Here is a 19,342-nt window from a genome sequence, read left to right as displayed (position 1 = left end):
CAAAGGTTCATGGGAGTTTGGTCAAGTGGCCACAAGGCCAATAGAAACGAGGCTAGTGTGGCGGCCGTGAGGGACTTGCCTGCAGTGCTATTTGGACCCACCTGGACTAAAATGCGCCCTATCTCCGCCCCCGGCCCGGCCACCTCAGCCATGGGTCCTGGCTGAGGCTCCCTCCCCACAGCGGCGGGACTGCGGCGCACCACGTGACCGTGGCCTTAGCAACGGGACGCGCGGCCCGGGCGGGACCATTCCTGTCAATCTGAGGGGTTTTTGTGTGGAGATGCAGCAAGGAGAAAACATAAGCCCTGGGGTGAGGCGGAACCCAATATTTCCCTCTGATTTCACATCTCGTTTCCTCTCCACAAAAGACTTAAGCTTCAGTCCGCAAACATTCTACGTCCCTCTCCCCTCACCAGGGCGGTAATGGTACGACCCAAATGGCCCGGAAGGGGCGTGATCTAGACCGGAAGAGGAAGCACAGGGCCGTTTCAGAACCTCTCTAGCGGGTGTCATGGCTGTCCCTTGCGCCTTAATCACGAGCTGCGCCGCCGAGTTCCCCGGGGAAGAGCTGGTGAAACGTGAGTCGGCTCGACCCCCGTCAGCCTTGTTTCTTTTAAACTGCTGCGCCGTGGCGTCATCTCCCGGCGCCGCCTCTGATTTTGGCGCCGTTTCCCGTGGGATTTTCACCTCCCCCGCAGCTGCGCGTCGCAGTGTTTAAGAACTTCCTCCCCCCTTAAAATGCAAACTAGTTACTCAGTTACGTCGAGTTAGACTTGGAGCCTGTTTACCAACCCCAGAGTTTCCCTCCTCTAAAATCCGGGAAATAATTGAGTGTCCACGAGCATGTGCAGAGTGTCAACAACAGACTTGCTCTCGGTGTCAGGCTTGAAAATAGCTACTAATAAACGGGAGCGAGCGAGATAAAGCAGACTTTAGGCCTGTGCTGATTGCTCTTCCGAAATGTGAGGAGTAAAGTGGGTTATGGAAGATACTCAGAGATCAGTCTCTGAACATTTGTAGTCATATCTTCAGACTTGTGAAGTAATAAAGAGTGCTTTGGAGTATATGCAGAGATCATTTTACTTGCCTCCTTGGTGGCCACAGTCAGTCCTCGCATAGGTGGGAAGGGCTGTCACACTGGAGACCCATTTCCTCTCCTCTCTTTTCCTTCCTCCAGTACCTCCCGTATTCTGCATTTCACTTGATATGGTGTTCTCCAAATGTATCTCTTTGGTATCTGCCATCTGTACAGCACACAATATCTGTGCAAAACATTGCAATGCCACTTTTCTAGTATATGCCCAAAACAGGTTATAATAAAACAGTTAAAACATATAATTCCAATAAAGTAATTGTTAGACAGGCAAATGGCAGCAATTTAAAAACCCCAGAAACAAAAGGCATTGTCTGAATCCTCACTTGTTTGCAATCCGTTAACCATAGCTGCTGTTTCTCATATAATGGGAACTATGGTTAACTCTGGATACTTAGTCTATTTTTGCAAAGGGACTGTGGGTGGATGCAACAAAGCTTTTACATAATCTGGTTTATTAAACCAAAATTTGATCATGTGAACAGCCTGTAGATTTTCTTGCAATTCTGTGAGAGGTTTCTGAAGTTTACTCCAGCAGGTGGCTCTCCAGACACATAAAGCAGGAGCTCTGTTTGCATACTTTCCCAAACCAGAGAGAATTAAATGAGATCACTTTAAAAAGCATTTGAAGGAATCACAACTGCTTGTACTATGAAGTAAGCTGAATACCTGTTGGGAACACTGTCAAAAGTCAGGCTTGAAGGAATTTGTAGCTTGCTAGAACAGCTAGTAGTAACATACAAAGAATTTTGTGTGTGTGTTTGTGTTCTGGATTGAAGTCATAAAAAAGCCACCTATTGATTTGAAGTGAAAATTCCGCTTTTGCACAGTCACTGTCTAGTCTCCTAGGTAGGCTGGACTGGAATCTGTGGCAATATGATCTTTTTTATATTAATTGATGTACCATTACATATATGAAATACAACGAAACAAATAACACAAATGCATGGAGAAGAGAACATATAACCAAATATGAATGCAGTCATAGCTGAAATAATCATACAAGTATATTACAATGTGATTACTCCCAAATCAGATTTCCAAAACAATAATTGAGATGACAGGAAGTTGAAACTCTGGCACCCCTGTGTTGATGTAGGTATGAGTCTTGCTTAGTTGTGTCTGCACTCCAGTGGTACTACAGCTGAAATCTACCTGGGACCACAGCTGCTGATGTGGACACTGCCTTCAATTCTGAGTGAGAGAAGGTGGGCTGTATCAGTGTGGGGAATTGTTACGGGTTGGCAGGCCAGATCCTTATCCCTCCACCATCCCCATAGGCCTATTTTGACAGATGGGTGGGATCACCCATCTGCCAGTAATAAAGACACCAGGTGATTGATGCGTGTCAAAGTTCAAAGGAGGACACAGTGATCAGCAGTTAGCTGATTGTCACCTGCAGCAACATCCTTTGAAGATGCATGTTCAAGCACCAATCAGCTGGTTGATGCTGGGAGTAGATTTTCAGAGAAGCTCCTTGTAAGTAACAGTAAGATGAACCTTGGTTGCATGAAGTCCTTTTGAAGTCTCTGCAGAGGAGGAAATGCTTCTTAAAATGGATTATTTCCCCCTCTGCAGAAAAAGCAGCTTGCATCCAAAGCGCTCAGGGAACTGGTTTGAATACAAACTGCTGCCTCCAATGTGGGGAGAGAAAAAAAACCTTCAGGAGCTTAACTTGAAACAAGAAAGGACTTCTGCTTTTGTTTGTTCTTGGCTATAGCTCATAGTGAGAAGAGAGATTAACCGCAATTCCTGGCACGGCAAGGCAGTAAAAAGGGGCAAAGTGGCTTCAAGCACATTTGCCCAATCACAGAAAGCCATATCATAGACAAACAGGTCAAACCCTACGGCAAAGGATAAATGGACATAAATCTGACACCAGGAACTGCAAGACAGATAAACCAGTAGGACAGTAGGAGAACACTTCAATCTCCCAGGACATTCTGTACAAGATCTCAAAGTAGCTGTCTTATTACAAAAGAATTTCAGAAATAGACTGGAAAGAGAAGTTGCTGAATTGCAACTTATTACCAAACTTAAAACCATGGAGAGACCTGGTCTGAATAGAGACATTGGATTCTTATCTTGTTATACATGATAAAGCTATTTTTAGCCATCTCACCCCTTGCTTTTTCCTGTAAGACCAACTGCAGTCGTTAACAGTCATCAACAGCTTTACCACACCTATCAGCCATTCCCACCACCCTTCTGAGTAATACCCCTCCCCACCCTCTCACTATTATATAAGGGTCTGGTGACTTCTGCTTCAGTGTATATGAAGAAGTGTGCATGCACGCGAAAGCTCATACCGATAACAAACTTAGTCTCTAAGGTGCTACTGGAAGGAATTTTTAAATTTTGTTTTGACTACGGCAGACTACCTACCTGTAGCAATATCATGGTTTGCCTTACTGTGTCATGTGAATCATACCACTACATATGTGATTTAAGCAATTGTTCAGTCTTCTTGCTTTCCCCTGTTCTACACTGACCTCTTGCATGCAGAACCAGCCCTCTGGTTCAGATGGGAGCCCAAGTCCACCCCTGTTCAACGTAGTTCACTTTGCAAATGTGAGTGAACTGGGTGCCTGCTGCAGCAGATCTTCTTTGTCAGAGCGCAGAAGGAAGGTGTCAAAGAGCTGGCTTGCGTTTAGTGAAAACACAAACCACAGAGGTTGGCCTTGAGGCGAGCTGAAGTGTTGTGGTCACCAAGTGCATCTGTTGATTTTTCAAAGCTCTTTGGATGTGAAACCACAGACCTTCCCTATGGTTGTGAAGATCAAAAACGAAAAGCGAGCAATTCCATCGAGACACGGTTGTTTCCAAACCCACGTACTTTTGCCTTTATAGCAGTTTTCTGAAAAGCCTTTTTTGGGGCCAAAAGCAAGTGTGGACTTGAAAGCTTACCCTAAAATGGTTATGTTGTCTCCAGCTAGATATAGAAAGGTATCATTATAGTGGGAGGGCTCTATGATATTTGCATGAAAACGTACACTGCTTTTGAGGGAAACTTCTGAAACCCAACAGCTTGAGTGCATCTATTCCAAGGTTCTGGAGGGCTTGTGGGTGCTATTGCACACTAGTGTGTGGGATGTAAGTTAAAGTTGGAGCTGTTTGATACAAATGGATCACAGATGAATCAGGTTGCCTCTCCCTTTGGCTAGGCTAAGAGCTACTTTTATGGGAAGGCCACTTATGGGATGAAGGTGGGCCACAGCTCCACCCAACCCACAGAGTGGGCTGCCAGGAAGCCCTGCTGCCACAATCATCTCTCCACACACTTTTTGTTGTCTCTGTGTTAGCAACTGGAGCGGGGAAACTGGCATTCCTTAGTGACTACCTTTGCCTCCACAAACCTCTTGTTCATTTCTAGAAGCTCTTCTCTGGGCCTTATCTCTGCCTATGGTGTAGTAGTGGTGACCAGAAAGAGAGCTTGGTTTGCTGTGACCTACCTGAGAGGTCTTAGTATTAGTGTTACCGTTTGTTTATAAAATTTGAGACTGTATTTCATTGTGTCATGGGCTAAATGAAATTGTGCTCTTGTTTTTATTACTGATCATTTTATTTCAAAATAGTTTTGAGCTATTATATGAGAAGCGATTCATAAATCAAATCAAGTAAATAGTAATTCCAGGGCAGTTTCTTATGTATTACCACAGGTATCAAAACCATGTAAAATAAAAACAGCCATTAAACACCGCACCCCCAAAGTAAAACAGCAACATGAGACAATACAAACTCAAGAAGTGGCTATCACTAATTTTCCTGGGAAAATGTTTTCACTTGGTGCCATCAGTTTCTGGCATCCGTGCCTCCATGGGAAGGGAGTTCCACAGTTGAAGGAGCCACAACAGAGAAGGTTCTTGCATCCCTACCCAGGGGCCAAGCTCACCAGCCAGATGAGAAGAGCCTCCACACAGCCTACTGCAGGGTCTGGAATGGTTGATATTTTCCCAGCAGTAGTCAGCATGATGCCCTTCAGATGCTGTTGATTTACAGCTTCCATCATTGTCCCTGACTACTGGCTAAGGCCGATGGAGTTCGTTTACATCTGGACAGCACCATGTTGGCTAGTCCTGAGCATGTTAACACGTTTTGTAACTGGCTTTAGAATTCTCATTGCCCTCCTGAATTTTAATGATTTTATGGATTTAGCTGTAGGACCTTCAAGTTGCAGATACAGTGGAACCTCGGGTTGCGGACGTGATCTGTGACGGAGGCATGTCCGCAACCCGCAGCGTTTGAAACCTGCAGTGCTGCTTCTGCGCACGTGCGTGATGTGATTTGGCTTTTCTGCGCATGCACAAGTGGCGAAACCCGGAAGTAACCCTTTCCGGTACTTCCAGATTTCCCGCAGTACGCAACCTGAAAACGTGTAACCTGAAGCGTCTGTAACCCGAGGTACCACTGTACCTAGATGAGATGGCAATCCTAGGCTTACTCGTATGAACAATCCTGTTTTCACTGAGGTTGTGTACAGGAGTGCAGACTCACTCTCTTCTCTCATTTGACTAGAGTACTATTTGGTGTGTGTAACATTTCTTTCCTTTGGTCATAAAGCTCACAGTGTGGTCAACACACTTTCTTACCTTCTCTGCTACCTTGCATGGTGGCAAAATAAGAAGGGAGGGATGATGCAATCTGCTTTGATCTTGGAGAAAGGCAGGGTTGATAAGTAGCAAATAAACTGAAGGGGAAATGAATAGTAGTCATTTAATACTCACTAATGGCTTATTAATGGAATAGTGGGAAAGGACTGGGAACAAGGTCCCAGGCGTCTGGGGAGACCCCTGCCTGAAATCCTGGAGAGTTTCTTGCAGTCAGTGTGGCAAATACTGGCCTAGATCAGCTTGGTGTAAGGCAGCTTCTTATGCACCCACCAAAATGACGTCAACAATGCTGCAGAGGCTTTGGTTTTATTTATTTACAGCAGGGGTTTGGAACCTATCTTTCCCTCCTCCTCACTGGGCAACTTTGACAGATGGGCAGGCAGCTGGAAAGGGGCTTTCCTTTGAAGTTGGTCTGCAAGTAGTTTCATCGCTGACTGTTTTGAAGTAGACTTCAAAGTGATTTTGCTGCACCTTTATGTACCTCACACCTGACCTCATCAGCGATGGGCCAGGTGGGTGTGGTTTGGGGGAAATGGCCTCCTGGGTCAGATTAGGAGGTTTCCCTACCCCTGGTGTGCAGCATTTTTATGCCCCCCTTAACAACAAATTCACTGGGTGATGAAGAGAGCACCTGACTAACAATAACAGCAACCCGTTCCCTACAGTAACATCTGTTTGGGCAAGATTGTGCAAGCATGTTCTGGGCGTTCCTCTTTTCTCTCCCCACTCCCATGGCTTCCCAAAGAGGACAGGGGCTGTGAGGTCATGATCACCACCTCTTAAGGTCCTCCATATGTTCCTCTTTCAGGTATCATTGGGACAAATGAGCTTCCCGAAGATGTTTCCACAGGCAGCGGAGCCCGGTTTTACCCCTGGACAATAGAGAATAAATACTACTCGGCTGACATCCATCTCTGCGTTGTGACAAATCAGTTCCTTGTGACAGCTGAAATTGCTGAGTCAGTGCAAGCCTTCTTGGTTTATTTTGACAGCACATCAGTGAGTACTTCAGAACTTCAGTGCCTGCCTGTCTTAATGGATCATGTGTGATCTTTAAAAATTGCTGCTGGTTTTGCTTGCTCGTTTGTTTTGCTTTCTAGGAGGGGGTTTGGTCTTGTATTTAGAGTTTACTTTTGTTTTGTACTGTTGTCGGTTTCCTGTAACCTGCCTTGTGTACTTTTGTAGAAAGGCAGTGAATGAATAATAATTTTGATCTCTGCAACCCTCTGTCCCTGGAAATTTCCCTGGAAATGTCCCTGGTGTTTCCTGCTTGGCAGGGGGTTGGACTTGATGGCCCTTGTGGTCTCTTCCAACTCTATAATTCTATGATTCTTTGATTATAATGGCCAATTCTGGAACTGACAAATAACTTGGTAAGTTTCTTGAAAGTGGTTTTAAGGTTGCCTGCCCCAAAACTGAGGTAAGGAAGAACTTGTAAAAAGCAAGAGGGAATTCTTGTTTATATTTTGCTCCCAGACTCTCAGGAACACCGTCATGCAATAATTCCAGCATGGATATTTATGTGCCTTTTAATGTCGGCTACTTTCTCCTCATATTAAATTGATGCAGTTGTTAGAATGATTTTCCCTCTCTTCAACAACACCTATGTTGTGTAAATTAGCCTTTGCCAACTTGCTCTTTTGGATCACAACTGCTATGCTGGCTGGAGCTCATGGGAGATATGAACCAAAACATCTGGAGGGCACCAGGTTGCTGAAAGCCTTTTTGGCTCTGTTTTCAGAACAACACCATCCCAATTTTGGAAATTCCAGCTGAGCTACGTCATTACCATTTCTATTACACATACATAATGCTTGTAGAAAAAAGTTTCCTGAGAAATTGTTAAGCAATTTCTATTTGTTTTATATAAATTTGTTTAGCAGTCAGGGGTTGCCAGTGTGGACTAGCTGGGCTCCAGATATATAGTTAGGTTCCCAACTTCCATCAACCCCAGCTGGCAGAGCCAGTGATCAGAAATACTGAGCTGCAGTCCAGCAGAATATGGAGGGCACCACTTCGACTACCCCTGAATTGTTTCTGTTTACTTGGGATAGCTTTATTACATATGTTATTGTGAGAGGGTCTCTGTTGTTTAGTCGTGTCCAACTCTTTGTGACCCCATGAACCAAAGCACACCAGGCACTCCTGTCTTCCACTGCCTTCTGCAACTCGGTCAAACTCATGTTTGTAGCTTCGAAAACACTGTCCAACCATCTCGTCCTCTGTCATCCCCTTCTCCTTGTGCCCTCAGTCTTTCCCAACATCAGGGTCTTTTCCAGGGAGTCTTCTCTTCTGATGAGGTGGCCAAAGTATTGGAGACTCAGCTTCACGATGTGTCCTTCCAGTGAGCACTCAGGGCCGATTTCCTTAAGAATGGATAGGTTTGATCTTCTTGCAGTCCATGGGACTCTCAAGAGTCTCCTCCAGCACCATAATTCAAAAGCATCAATTCTTCAGCGATCAGCCTTCTTTATGGTCCAGCTCTTACTTCCATACATCACTACTGGGAAAACCATAGCTTTAACTATACAGACCTTTGTCAGCAAGGTGATGTCTCTGCTTTTTAAGATGCTGTCTAGGTTTGTCCCCCAAGAAGCAGGCGTCTTTTAATTTTGTGACTGCTGTCACCATCTGCAGTGACCATGGAGCCCAAGAAAGTAAACTCTCTCACTGCCTCTTGTGACAAGCACCTCTTTTGGTGGCATAGTGTTTCATTGGTTAATGTGCATTTTAGTGGGGTGGACTCTTGTTCCCTTTGTTAGAGTGGGCATCTGCCAGGTCTAGCATTTACGTTGCTAAGCTGAGCTATATCACTGCATCACAGAGGCACTTCGAAGGAAGTGGGCTGTGACTCCTCCAAGGAGGACATCTTTGAAGCTGACAGTGCAAGTTTCTGTTTTGATGCTTGTAAGATTTCCTCCCTGGAGTGAAGGTGGTTGAAAACAAGAGTTACAAGTAGCTGAACCACTATCTAGACCTGTTATCTTTTCTCAGTTTCATTCACCTCCGTGTCTAGTCAAATTTGAGATGCTTGTTTGTTGCTAAATGGTGGCAATTAAAGGACAGGAGGAAATCAAGTGTGGAGTAATTGAGCAATGTTCTCAAAAGCAATGGAAGCAATCTTGGAACCCAAATCTCTTTCCTTCCCCACCAAAAGCCAGCATTTACAAGCAAGAGTTGGATTTGCATTCCAAATCCCACTTCGTATATATCCTTGAGCAAGTTGCTCTGTCACATATTCAGTTCCTGTCAAACTGCAACTGTAAATGCCTTCCACTGCTGCTCTGTGCACAAATTAGGAGTGTGCTTCATTTTTCACAAAATGATCCTGATTCCCAAAATTATTAGCCAGAGCAACTAGATATAGACTTACAACCCTGTCCTGTGCCTGTTGACTTGCCTGCCAGTCTTCTGCATTTTTCTTTTTTGCCCTTTGGTTGGCAACTGGGGGCCAGGTAAGCAGTGCTTGGGTAGTAGGATCTGACCCAGGAAATTCTAGCAGCTGACCCCTAATCGCACTAAGGACATCACATTAAAATATATTTATGTCTTGCTTTTTTCACATGAGTTTCAAGGTGGCTTTTCTTCTGGAGATGCTCTCTTGTATTTTAATCTCTCTTACTCTCAGCTGTACTTTCTTATCAGGGCTATGTTATTTATTTACTTTGACATTTATATACTGCTTAATCATTAGCATTTCTAAGTGTTGTACATAAAAATAAACTATGCAGAGAATAAACAATTAAACCTAAACACTGCCATAAAATGCCTGCTGGAATAAGAAAGTCTTTGTCACTGTGCACCTGAAGTTCAGAAAGGAGAGTGCCTCTCTATAATGGTACTTAATGCACTTTCACTTGTAATACTAAAAAAAAAATTACCTAGAAAAGAAGGCCAGCAACCTCTGTGTAATTTTTATAGATCTCTGGGTTGGACAGCATCTCTACGTGGCTCCCTCTCATAGAAGAGTGGCTACCAGAAGTGATGATCTTAGTCTGTGACAGAGTCTCTGAAAATGGTAAGGCAACAAGGTCAGGCCTTTGGGAGGGTGGGCATGACTTTTCTGGCTGGGGTCGATGGGAGTTGAAGTCCAGAATGCATGGCAAGAACTGGGTTGGCGAACACTGCTCTCCATCCTAGTAAGATAGTACGGTTTGTGATCATGTGCTGAATGCTGACCCTGACTGTGTATTTATATCCCTCTTTTCTTCCATCATGGGACTCAAGAAGACAATTTGAGTTCTGCGTCAGCTGCATTGATCAAATCATTTAAAGTCCCACCTTCTGTTTGCAGTTTCCAGCCTTTAATGGCTGCATAAATTAGTTTGATGATCTATGATGGCAAAGGTCTGGGCAGAACAAGTTGCCCATATATAGCTTCTAGGACAAAATAAGAGCCTTCCCCAAGGCATTCCATCCAAGGAGCTCCCAGTACTGTGGTTCTAATGTGGCTGCAAAAGGAAGTGCATCTATTGTTGGCAAAAACCAGATTCCATTTATTTTAGGCATCAGCCGACAGAAAGCGCAAGAGTGGTGCATCAAGCACGGCTTTGAGTTGGTGGAGCTCAACCCGGAAGAGCTGCCAGATGAGGACGGTGAGTTTCCCTCCACTTCCTCCTTCCATGAAGTTAACTTTGCTGCCTGCCTGCCAGGTTTCTGCCTAGATTTCTGCAGATTCTTATTTCTGGACACGCTTCTTCTCTAGCTTCTCTGCCTGTACTGGAGCCGTCTGTTGTTGGTGACAGACACAGCACCAGAATTACGAATCAGCATTGTACCTTGTGCCATGGCTGCAAGCTGCCTGCCGGTGCTGTAGGGACATAGGATGTTGCCTTATACTGAGTCAAACCAATAGTCCATCTAGCTCAATATTGTCTACATTGACTGCCATCAGCTCTCCAGAGTTTCAGACAGGCAGTATTTCCCTGTCCTGCCTAGAGAGGCTGGGGATTGAACTGGGATCTTTTGCATGCAAAGCGGATGCTCTGCCATTGAGCTATGGCCCTTCCCCATGAAACAGCATGCCACATCATAATCTCTTTCCTAGTTTTAAAAATTGCTGGTTTACAGCCCAGTGGGAAAATTTCAAGGTGATTCATCAGTTTAACAATAAAATTGAACCAGCTAAATTGTTTCCAGTCTTTCAATGGCATCACAGTTTCTCTGGCTTCTTTTGACTCTGTGCAGGAGAAAATCTGTAGACAAATGCTAAAGGCGATCAAACAGAAGTTGTTGGTTGGTGCTCCTTTCTTTTTTCTTTTTTTAACCCTTCTTCATTGATTCCAATTTGAAAACTGAGCTAGAGCAAAAGTCAGCTTTGACAGAGAGCAACAGCTGGCTGAGAACTCAGTATTACATTTTTCATCTTTGTTCCAAGCTCTTTATTTGCATCTCACTCTCCTCCAAAGGTTCAGGATGGGTAACACATTTTGGGGTGTAAGTTGAAAGTAAGAGTGATATTATGCACCTTAACCAAAGAAAGTCAGTGTCGTTCTTGGGAAATTGAATGAATATATGTTTATCCTCTGAATATCTGAGAAAGTTCCCCAGAATTTACAGACTGGCTTTAAAAAATAAGAAACAGCAACATTATCATAGGCTTCTTTGTGTGTTTAAATAAGTGCACCCAGAATTCCTAACTAAATTAAGAGATAGTGTCTTCTTCTTCCCAGTTTCTTAATCGGTTGATTTGGTTTCTGAAGAAGCCTTTTTAAACGCACATTTCCTTTCCCCTCTCTGCTTCTTTAGATGACTTTCCAGAATCGACAGGAGTGAAGCGAATCATCCAAGCCTTGAATGCCAATGTTTGGTCAAATGTGGTGATGAAAAATGGTACGTCATTTTCGGTCTGCTTTTTAAAAACGGTGTCTCTTCCTTTATAACTTCCTCTGCTCTCTCACTGCTTTGCTCAGGCTCCTCTTCATGCCTTCATTCTGCGTCAGAATTTGCACTCGAGGCTTATGAGAAATTAAAGCTCATTCAAGCAGAGCCCTGGCAGCCGAGCCACCGGCCTCAGCTCGCTCTAGCCCCTAAAACTAGAAATGAAGCTCCCTCTGGTGCTCTGTGCTTCACTTTTATATTTACAGCCTTCCATCCCATCACAGAGCAATGGCTTGGAGCACATCTCCTTTAAACAGGGTCTGAAATGGCCTGGGTTGCAGGAGGCACCTGGCTGGACTGATTCTCCAGCTGCTTGGAATTGGATGCATTTCCCTTGCAAGTGAAGAGAAACAAAAAGTTCCTGGATTGGTCAGATAACGTCACCTGTTTGGACATATAATTACATTTTGATGTGGGAGTAGAGATTTGATACTAAGCGGAAGTAGTGTTGACACCCTGGATTGTCTTGTTCCGTATTCCTTTCCCTTCTCCTTTCTTTTTATATGCACATTCATTCAAATTTCTACCTTGCCTTTCTTTAGGGTGATGTACCTCATTCTTCCCCTCTCAGTTTTTCATCACAATAACCCTGTGAGATTGTTTAGGCCAAGAGTGTGACAGGTCCAAGGTCACACAGGGAGCTTCGTGGCTGATTGGGATTTGACCCCTGGTCTCTCCAGCTCCTAGTCCAGCACTCTGACCACTGCACCACCCTTTCCACTGTGTTTTCTCACCTCAAAGACTTCTGGGTGGGCAGGGGTGAACTTGTGTGGAGATTGACCTTGGGGTTTTGCATCCCTGTATCATGCTGAAGTGATGCGGGTGGCGCTGTGGGTTAAACCACAGAGCCTAGGACTTGCCGATCAGAAGGTTGGTCGGTTCGAATCCCGGCGATGGGTTGAGCTCCCGTTGCTTAGTCCCACCTCCTGTCAACCTAGCAGTTCGAAAGCACATCAGAGTGCAAGTAGATAAATAGGTACTGCTCCGGTGGCAAGGTAAATGGCATTTCTGTGCGCTGCTATGGTTCACCAGAAGTGGCTTAGCCATGCTGGCCACATGACCCGGAAGCTGTATGCCGGCTCCCTCGGCCAATAAAGCGAGATGAGCGCCGTAACCCCAGAGTCGGCCACAACTGAACCTAATGGTCAGGGGTCCCTTTACCTTTACCTATCATGCTGAATACATGACAGTTGAGACCCTGTGCTTTGAATACTCCACCCTCCTTAGTTCCATAATAACAGAATGAGCCATCAATGGTATCAGAGCACATCTGCTCATTTGGAGGAATGCGCAAGGCTAACCACTTGGTGGCTTCAAGGTGGGAGTTTTCAGACCTCCTTTCTTTAAGTTGGCACTCACAGATGTTAACACGTCACAGCAGAACCAACTCTGCAGGACTCCACTGGGGAGGGAAAATTCGCTTTGATTGCACAGATGGTTACAAAAAACTCAGGGGGCTTCTGAATTTAACTTCAGTGTGGCACCATTGTAGCAAATGGCAGAAGAGGTGCCCCCACCCCTGTAGCGCAGGGGAAGCCTGCTTGGGAAAGGTGTTGTGTCCTCCGCGGAAAACAGCCTAATTACTGAGCAGACATCTCTCCCTAGTCGTGGCTGGTGGCTTAAGCAAAATGAGGGGTGGGTGGAGGTTAGAACTCACCTCTAGCCCAAGATGGTTCTTGCATAGGAATTCCACCCCTGGTTATCCCTTATCCAACCCTTGATCCTCAGCCACAACCTTCTCCCATGACGCTTATGTCAGTCAGCTGATCAGCAGCTACACGAAGCTTCTGCTTATGTTTTTATACAGCAAGCACACCTCACACACAAAGTGATACAGGAAGGGCTTTTGCTTCCCCCTCAAAACTGGCATCACTTCAAGTGTTAAACTCACAGCTCTTTCTTTTCAGATGTGAATCAAGGCTTTGGCTTCCTTCCTGCTTTAACGGGCACAAGTCGCAGGCTTAGGACAGAAGAAAACGAAGCTCCAGAAGTAAACAGTAATTTTTAAAAATCCTTTTTTTATTATTCTCCCTGTCCCTTTCACCCAATAAACCTTCTTTGTCCATCCTTTCTTGCAGTCCTGTCCCCTTTATCGCAGCTATGAGCTTCCTTTGTGGGTTAAATTGGTCAGTTTACAGGTCCATAACTTAAGCTTATCACAACCATGAGGACTAGGAACTTAACTTGCTCTTTACCTTTTTAGAAAGCCCAAAACACCTCTGATTCCATGGATACTAAATTCTTTGCCCAGTACCAAATCCTGCTCTGTTCTTAGCAGTGGGGAACAAAACCAGTCCTGTCAGGGCTTGTGGGGAAATTCCCTTCCACGTTGGTCTGGGACTTGTGGCCTGTGAAAGCCAGAAGACCAGCTCTCTTGTTGCCTATGTTGTATCTTATTTCATTTCTCCCTCCCCACCAGCCTGATCCCTTGCCAGTGGAGAGAGCTGTCGATGCAGGAGAAGACGTGGCTGATGCAAACAGCCAGCAAGCTGACCCCGCTGCTGGTGAGGAATTATCTTTTGTTTGGGAGAAAACACCAAGCAAGTCCAAACTTCTTGCTGGGAGCAGCTAGGGCTCTGCCCCTCCAGCAAGCAGCCGGCAGGTCACAGCTGCCCATTTGCCCCAATGCTGTGGGCTGAATTTCTTTGAATTGGGGGGTGTCTTTGGGTCCATGCCTTTGCTCAGTGCAAATGTATATGGTCTAAATCAGGCATAGGCAAACTCGGCCCTCCAGATGTTTTCAGACTACAATTCCCTTCAACCCTGGTCCTGTTAGCTAGGGATGATGGGAGTCGTAGTCTCAAAACATCTGGAAGGCCGAGTTTGCCTATGCCTGGTCTAAATCCACTTAGCTTTTCTTTAAATTTCTTGATGCAAATGTAACAAAAAGAGGCTGCAATTGCTGTTAGTAATTGTCATTCAGTGATATGTGCGCGTGTTTAGTGAACTGGGTTTTTTAATGGGTGGCGCTGTGGGTTAAACCACAGAGCCTAGGGCTTGCCGATCAGAAGGTCGGCGGTTCGAATTCCCGTCACGGGGTGAGCTCCCGTTGCTCGGTCCCTGCTCCTGCCAACCTAGCAGTTCGAAAGCACGTCAAAGTGCAAGTAGACAAATAGGTACCACTCTGGCGAGAAGGTAAACGGCGTTTCCATGCACTGCTCTGGTTCGCCAGAAGCGGCTTAGTCATGCTGGCCACATGACCCGGAAGCTGTACGCTGGCTCCCTTGGCCAGTAAAGCGAGATGAGTGCCGCAACCCCAGAGTCGACCACGCCTGGACCTAATGGTCAGGGGTCCCTTTACCTTTTATGTATTCTTATTTACTTGTTTTTCTTGCAAGCTGGCTTTAAAATTGTTGAAAGAAAGAAAAAAAGCACCAGCTCACATTAGTGATATATATATATATATATATATATATATATATATATATATATATCCTGACTTGTAGATTAATATAGGTAGTCCATATGTCCAAATAGATAGCCAAAGGAGATGGGCTGCAAATGTGGATATACATTCATTCTGCTTTTATGATTCTTGCAGATCCTATGCTGGATATGGATATTCAAGAGCTCGCAAGCCTCACTGCAGGAGAGGGAGACCTAGAGAACTTTGAGCGATTGTTCTCCAAGCTGAAGGAAATGAAAGGTACTGCCCATCTCGTGTATGACACAGTCTCTTGCAAGCCTTTCTATTTGGGCCAGCAGTTCTTGGCCACATGTGAAGTTTCCTATTTGTTTTTAATTTGGGAGTTAAGATTTCAGTATAGATTCTCTCAGCTTTCTGTTTTCTAGTGGTGGGTAAAACCTTGTCAGACTTAGTGGGGGGGGGGATATTTTCTAAAACTAGAAAGCTCTTGGTGTTAATCTGAGCTTGCTTCATCCCCAGTGATGTCACTGAGATGGTGGTAGAATCTGACTCTTCCTCCTTGCCACTCTTTGTAGCTTTCGCAACACACTCATACCTCACATTGCGTCTGCTTCAGGTTACCTGTTTTCGTGTTGCATCCCACGGCAACTCAGAAGTACCGGAACGGGTTACTTCTGGGTTTCGCCGCTCACATGCATGCACAGACGCAGCACTTTGGCTTGCGTCAGTTCCATGTTACGGACGGGCCTCCGGAACGGATCTCGTCTGTAACACGAGGTTCCACTGTAGTGGCAGCAAAGGAATGAAGTAAGGTATCTCCTCCTACAGAGAAATGCAAGTGGCCCTAGGAAAATTGAATTTCCCAGTACTCCTTGCACCTGGCACACTGCTATAACAGCATCTCAGGCATGGAGTGGGAGAGGAAGGATGTGGTCTGCCTCCTATTACCTTGTTAGCACAGTAAAGGTAAATGAGAGGTTTAGGAGAGCAAAGATGGAGGATTAAAAGCTGATCCAGAGATGAATATTTGACCTCTCAGTGCTATTTTTATGCTTGAGATGAGCTTTATGTGCTGTCCAGATTCTTATTTCTCATTCAGGAAATATGTCTTTTGGGTGCATTGCTGGTTTGGTATCTGGTTCTTCAGCAATGAAAGAACCAGTGCATATTTTCTATTTTCAGGCTGGTCCCTTTTGTGTAGTTTTCTTTCAGCTTGGCCAGTTCTCCCCCCAACTGGAGAAACACCCTTCTGCTCTTTCTCGACTCTTGACCAGTTTTGACTGTAACTTTCCTACCTTTTCATTCCTATAGAAAAGGCTGCCACGCTGCCTCACGAACAGAGGAAACTGCATGCAGAAAAGGTGAGGGTTTCAGAAGAGCTCAAAACTGCCCTTAAAGAGTCATTCTTGGCCAGCATTTCTAAGTAGAAATTGCACTGCAAACATTCTAAGCCAAAAATAGCCTAGCTCAGCATATTATCAACTAGATTCTAGTGGCCTTGCCTTTCCCACAATTAGCGAAAGGAGAATTTATGGGAGCTTGCTTAATTTGGTTTATCTTTAGAGAGAATTTTAATGTTGTTGTGTTTGAGACCACACAGATTGGCCCTTGTGTACTTAACAGAGGACATCCACTCTTAACCATGGGTGTGTAAATGAGAGATGGTTTCTTATCTGCTGCAGGAGTGCCGCCATCTCCTGAGACTTTAACTTGTCTTGGTGTAGTAGTTAAGAGCAGTAGTCTCGTAATCTGGGGAACCGGGTTCGCGTCTCCGCTCCTCCACATGCAGCTGCTGGGTGACCTTGGGCCAGTCACACTTCTCTGAAGTCTCTCAGCCCCACTCACCTCACAGAGTATTTGTTGTGGGGGAGGAAGGGAAAGGAGAATGTTAGCCGCTTTGAGACTCCTTAAAGGGAGTGAAAGGCGGGATGTCAAATCCAAACTCTTCTTCTTCTTCTTCTTCTTGGTAACTCTTGAATTGTAGGTTGCCAAAGCATTCTGGATGGCCATCGGAGGAGACAGAGATGAGATTGAAGGCTTGTCTTCCGACGAGGACAACTAAGGCCTGTATGTTGTGACGAGGATTGTTTCTTGCGTACCAGCCATTGTTGGCTGCCATAGCGATTTTTCTTTGACGAAAGGCCTAGTTTTTTGCATTGGGTGCAGCAGCGGCTGAAAAAAGACCGACTCCTTACTCGGTTCCAACACACTGAAACGTGGATGGCCCCATTGGTTGTTTGTTTCCTTGCCTGGATCTGTCGACAGGAACCTGGGAGCTATCAAGTCAATGAAGCAACAGATGTGTTGCTATTGCATCTGTGGAAGAAAAAATCATGGTCCCTACCCAACCCCAGCAGAGAGCTGTAAAACATCTCTTTGTGAAACTCTCATTTGTGTACTGTTTACCTCCACACATGCACATCTTTTCATTTGCCGTCATTTCAAATGAGAGACCAAGACCAAGGGCGGGGGGGGGGGGGGCGATAATAATCAGCAGGCCTTTGTTGGTGGGATGGGGAGGGTGATATTTCTGGATATACTTGTACATTGGGAAAATCTGAGACCAAATGGTACTCGAACAGGCTAAAATGCTTTTTGAATATTTATCAACTTTTTGTCATCACAATAGGCATGAGAAAGGTATGTTTTGAAAATGTTCCCTGCTTGTCCTATCACAACCTCTCAACACTCCCCCCCCCCCAAAAAAAAAAAAAATTCCTCTTATGGCAGCTGAAAATGTAGGTGCAGCAGTAAACAGGCAGGAGAAAAGCTTGCGCAGTCCTGTAGTATTTTATAAGCCCAGTTTCCTTGCCCTGTGTACCAGCTCCCAAGTAACTGGGCAAGGTGAATGAAGCTGAGTGTGGAAGATTGCAACCCCAACACCTCCATTAAAGAAGGGCAGCTACTTCTGCAGTTTCTAGGGCAAATGATGGGAACATCTTGCTGCTGGAGATGGGGGCAGGTGGGAGAAGAGCAAGAGGGTGCCCAACCAAGAGGCTTGAGGACCACAGCTAGTGTATCTGGCTCTCATGTCACTGTAGTAGTGTATGAATGAGTGTGGTGCCCACCTCCTTCCAAAAAGCAGGGTTAGAGTGTCGCTGTAGTCAAGAGTTCCTACACGTATGGAGATTTTCTCGATTGCTGCCTTCAAGTGTAGCCACTTGTGGTCAAAAGCTCTGTATGCAATCCCCCGGGAGAGGGGAATTTTATCTCTGACCAAGCAATGGCAGAATATAGGATTAAATTCACTGCAGCAAAGGAAGAATTAAACTGCTTTTGGTGCAAACAAAGTGTGGATAGAAACAGCATAAAGCTTGAGTTTGCACAAGCACCGGCGTTTCCTTTTCTGCTTTTGAAGACCACAATCCACTGATATTTCCCTGCATAAGGGAAAGCCTTGGTTGGTTTCTTACTCAGCATCATTTTATCACCGGGGTGGGGAGGGGCTTATGCAGGGGGATTTCCCCCATAGATGGTGATCTAGACATTAATGGGAAAACCCACAGTGAAAGCCTATTGTACCTCTTGTGTTTCTTTTGTGAACTGTAAATGGGCTGAATAAAGTTTGTTATCCATGAGCAGTAAATCTGGAACCCTGGCATTATAGACAGTGAGGAATAGTTTTGGGTCATAAACTAAATACCGTATTTTTCTGTGTATAAGACTTTGCTTTTTGCTAAATATTAGGCAAAAATTGGGTGTCGTCTTACATATGGATAACGAATGCAGAGGGGGGACCTGCGATTAATGGTAGCAGGAGATTGACAGGGGTGAGTGGGCAGGTGATTGGTGGCTGCGGCAAGGCCTGCTGGCGATTGGCTGTGGCTGTGGCAATTGGCTGTGGTGAGCGGGCAGACAATTGGCGGCTGCGGCAAGGTGTGCAATTGGCAATGGCTATGGCAAGTAATCAGCAGTGGCGGGTGAGTGATTGATGGAAGTGACCTTCCCCACCCCCCAAAAAAGCTAAACAACTTAATTTCTTAATTTTGGGTTAAAAAAAATAGGGGTTGTTTTATACAGTGGTACCTCGGGTTAAGAACTTAATTTGTTCTGGAGGTCTGTTCTTAACCTGAAGCACCACTTTAGCTAATGGGGCCTCCTGCTGCTGCTGCGCCACCGCTGCACGATTTCTGTTCTCATCTTGAAGCTGAAGCAAAGTTCTTAACCTGAAGCACTATTTCTGGGTTAGCGGAGTCTGTAACCTGAAGCGTATGTAACCTGAGCTTCCACTGTACATGGGGGTGTCTTATACATGGAAAAATATGGTAAGCCTAACTATTTGCGTGGCTTTCTTTTGGGAAAAATATGTCATGCCCCAGCCCAGTATATTGAAATTTCAAAAGCTAGTCATAATTTCATTCAAGCAGCATCCGGAGGGCCTCAGGTGAACTA

The 19,342-nt window shown here is 45.2% G+C and overlaps 2 protein-coding genes and 1 long non-coding RNA gene across 8 annotated transcripts in view; 2 read left to right on the top strand and 1 right to left on the bottom strand.

The window, feature by feature from the left end:
• IQCH (IQ motif containing H) overlaps window positions 1–210 on the bottom strand; it is a 79,868-nt gene extending 79,658 nt beyond the window's left edge. For 5 of the 6 annotated variants that reach the window (XM_083411911.1, XM_083411910.1, XM_083411913.1 and 2 more), the window contains exon 1: window positions 102–204. In XM_083411911.1, the coding sequence (XP_083268037.1) occupies window positions 102–152 (51 nt within the window). In that variant the 5' untranslated portion in view covers window positions 153–204. Of the gene's footprint in view, window positions 1–101 lie in introns of all 6 variants that reach the window. The other variant, XM_083411915.1, reaches the window with a different exon arrangement.
• The window catches only part of LOC310663909, a 253,653-nt gene that overhangs the window by 76,082 nt on the left and 158,229 nt on the right, over window positions 1–19,342 (top strand). The window lies entirely within an intron of this gene.
• On the top strand, window positions 84–18,536 carry AAGAB (alpha and gamma adaptin binding protein). The gene is made up of 11 exons (XM_083412286.1): window positions 84–310; window positions 417–578; window positions 6,512–6,702; window positions 9,625–9,721; window positions 10,209–10,298; window positions 11,452–11,535; window positions 13,491–13,573; window positions 14,003–14,087; window positions 15,125–15,229; window positions 16,262–16,311; window positions 16,935–18,536. Exons 2-11 carry the CDS (start codon window positions 512–514, stop codon window positions 17,010–17,012), a joined length of 930 nt encoding a protein of 309 aa, XP_083268412.1. The 5' UTR covers window positions 84–310; window positions 417–511; the 3' UTR covers window positions 17,013–18,536.

The sequence above is a fragment of the Podarcis tiliguerta genome (assembly GCF_965153285.1).
Source record: "Podarcis tiliguerta genome assembly, chromosome: 14".
NCBI lineage: Eukaryota > Metazoa > Chordata > Lepidosauria > Squamata > Lacertidae > Podarcis > Podarcis tiliguerta.
The sequence above is the reverse complement of the archived record's forward strand: the minus strand, read 5'-3'. Positions and strand labels throughout refer to the sequence as shown.

What these genes read in the sequence shown, in the direction of transcription:
- AAGAB (XM_083412286.1), top strand. Translation starts at nt 512, where the DNA reads ATGGCTGTCCCTTGCGCCTTAATCACGAGCTGCGCCGCCGAGTTCCCC. An exon ending in AAATGTGGTGATGAAAAATG is followed by an intron (nt 11,536 to 13,490) that starts GTACGTCATTTT and finishes CTTTCTTTTCAG; the next exon opens with ATGTGAATCAAGGCTTTGGC. An exon ending in AAGAAAACGAAGCTCCAGAA is followed by an intron (nt 13,574 to 14,002) that starts GTAAACAGTAAT and finishes CCTCCCCACCAG; the next exon opens with CCTGATCCCTTGCCAGTGGA.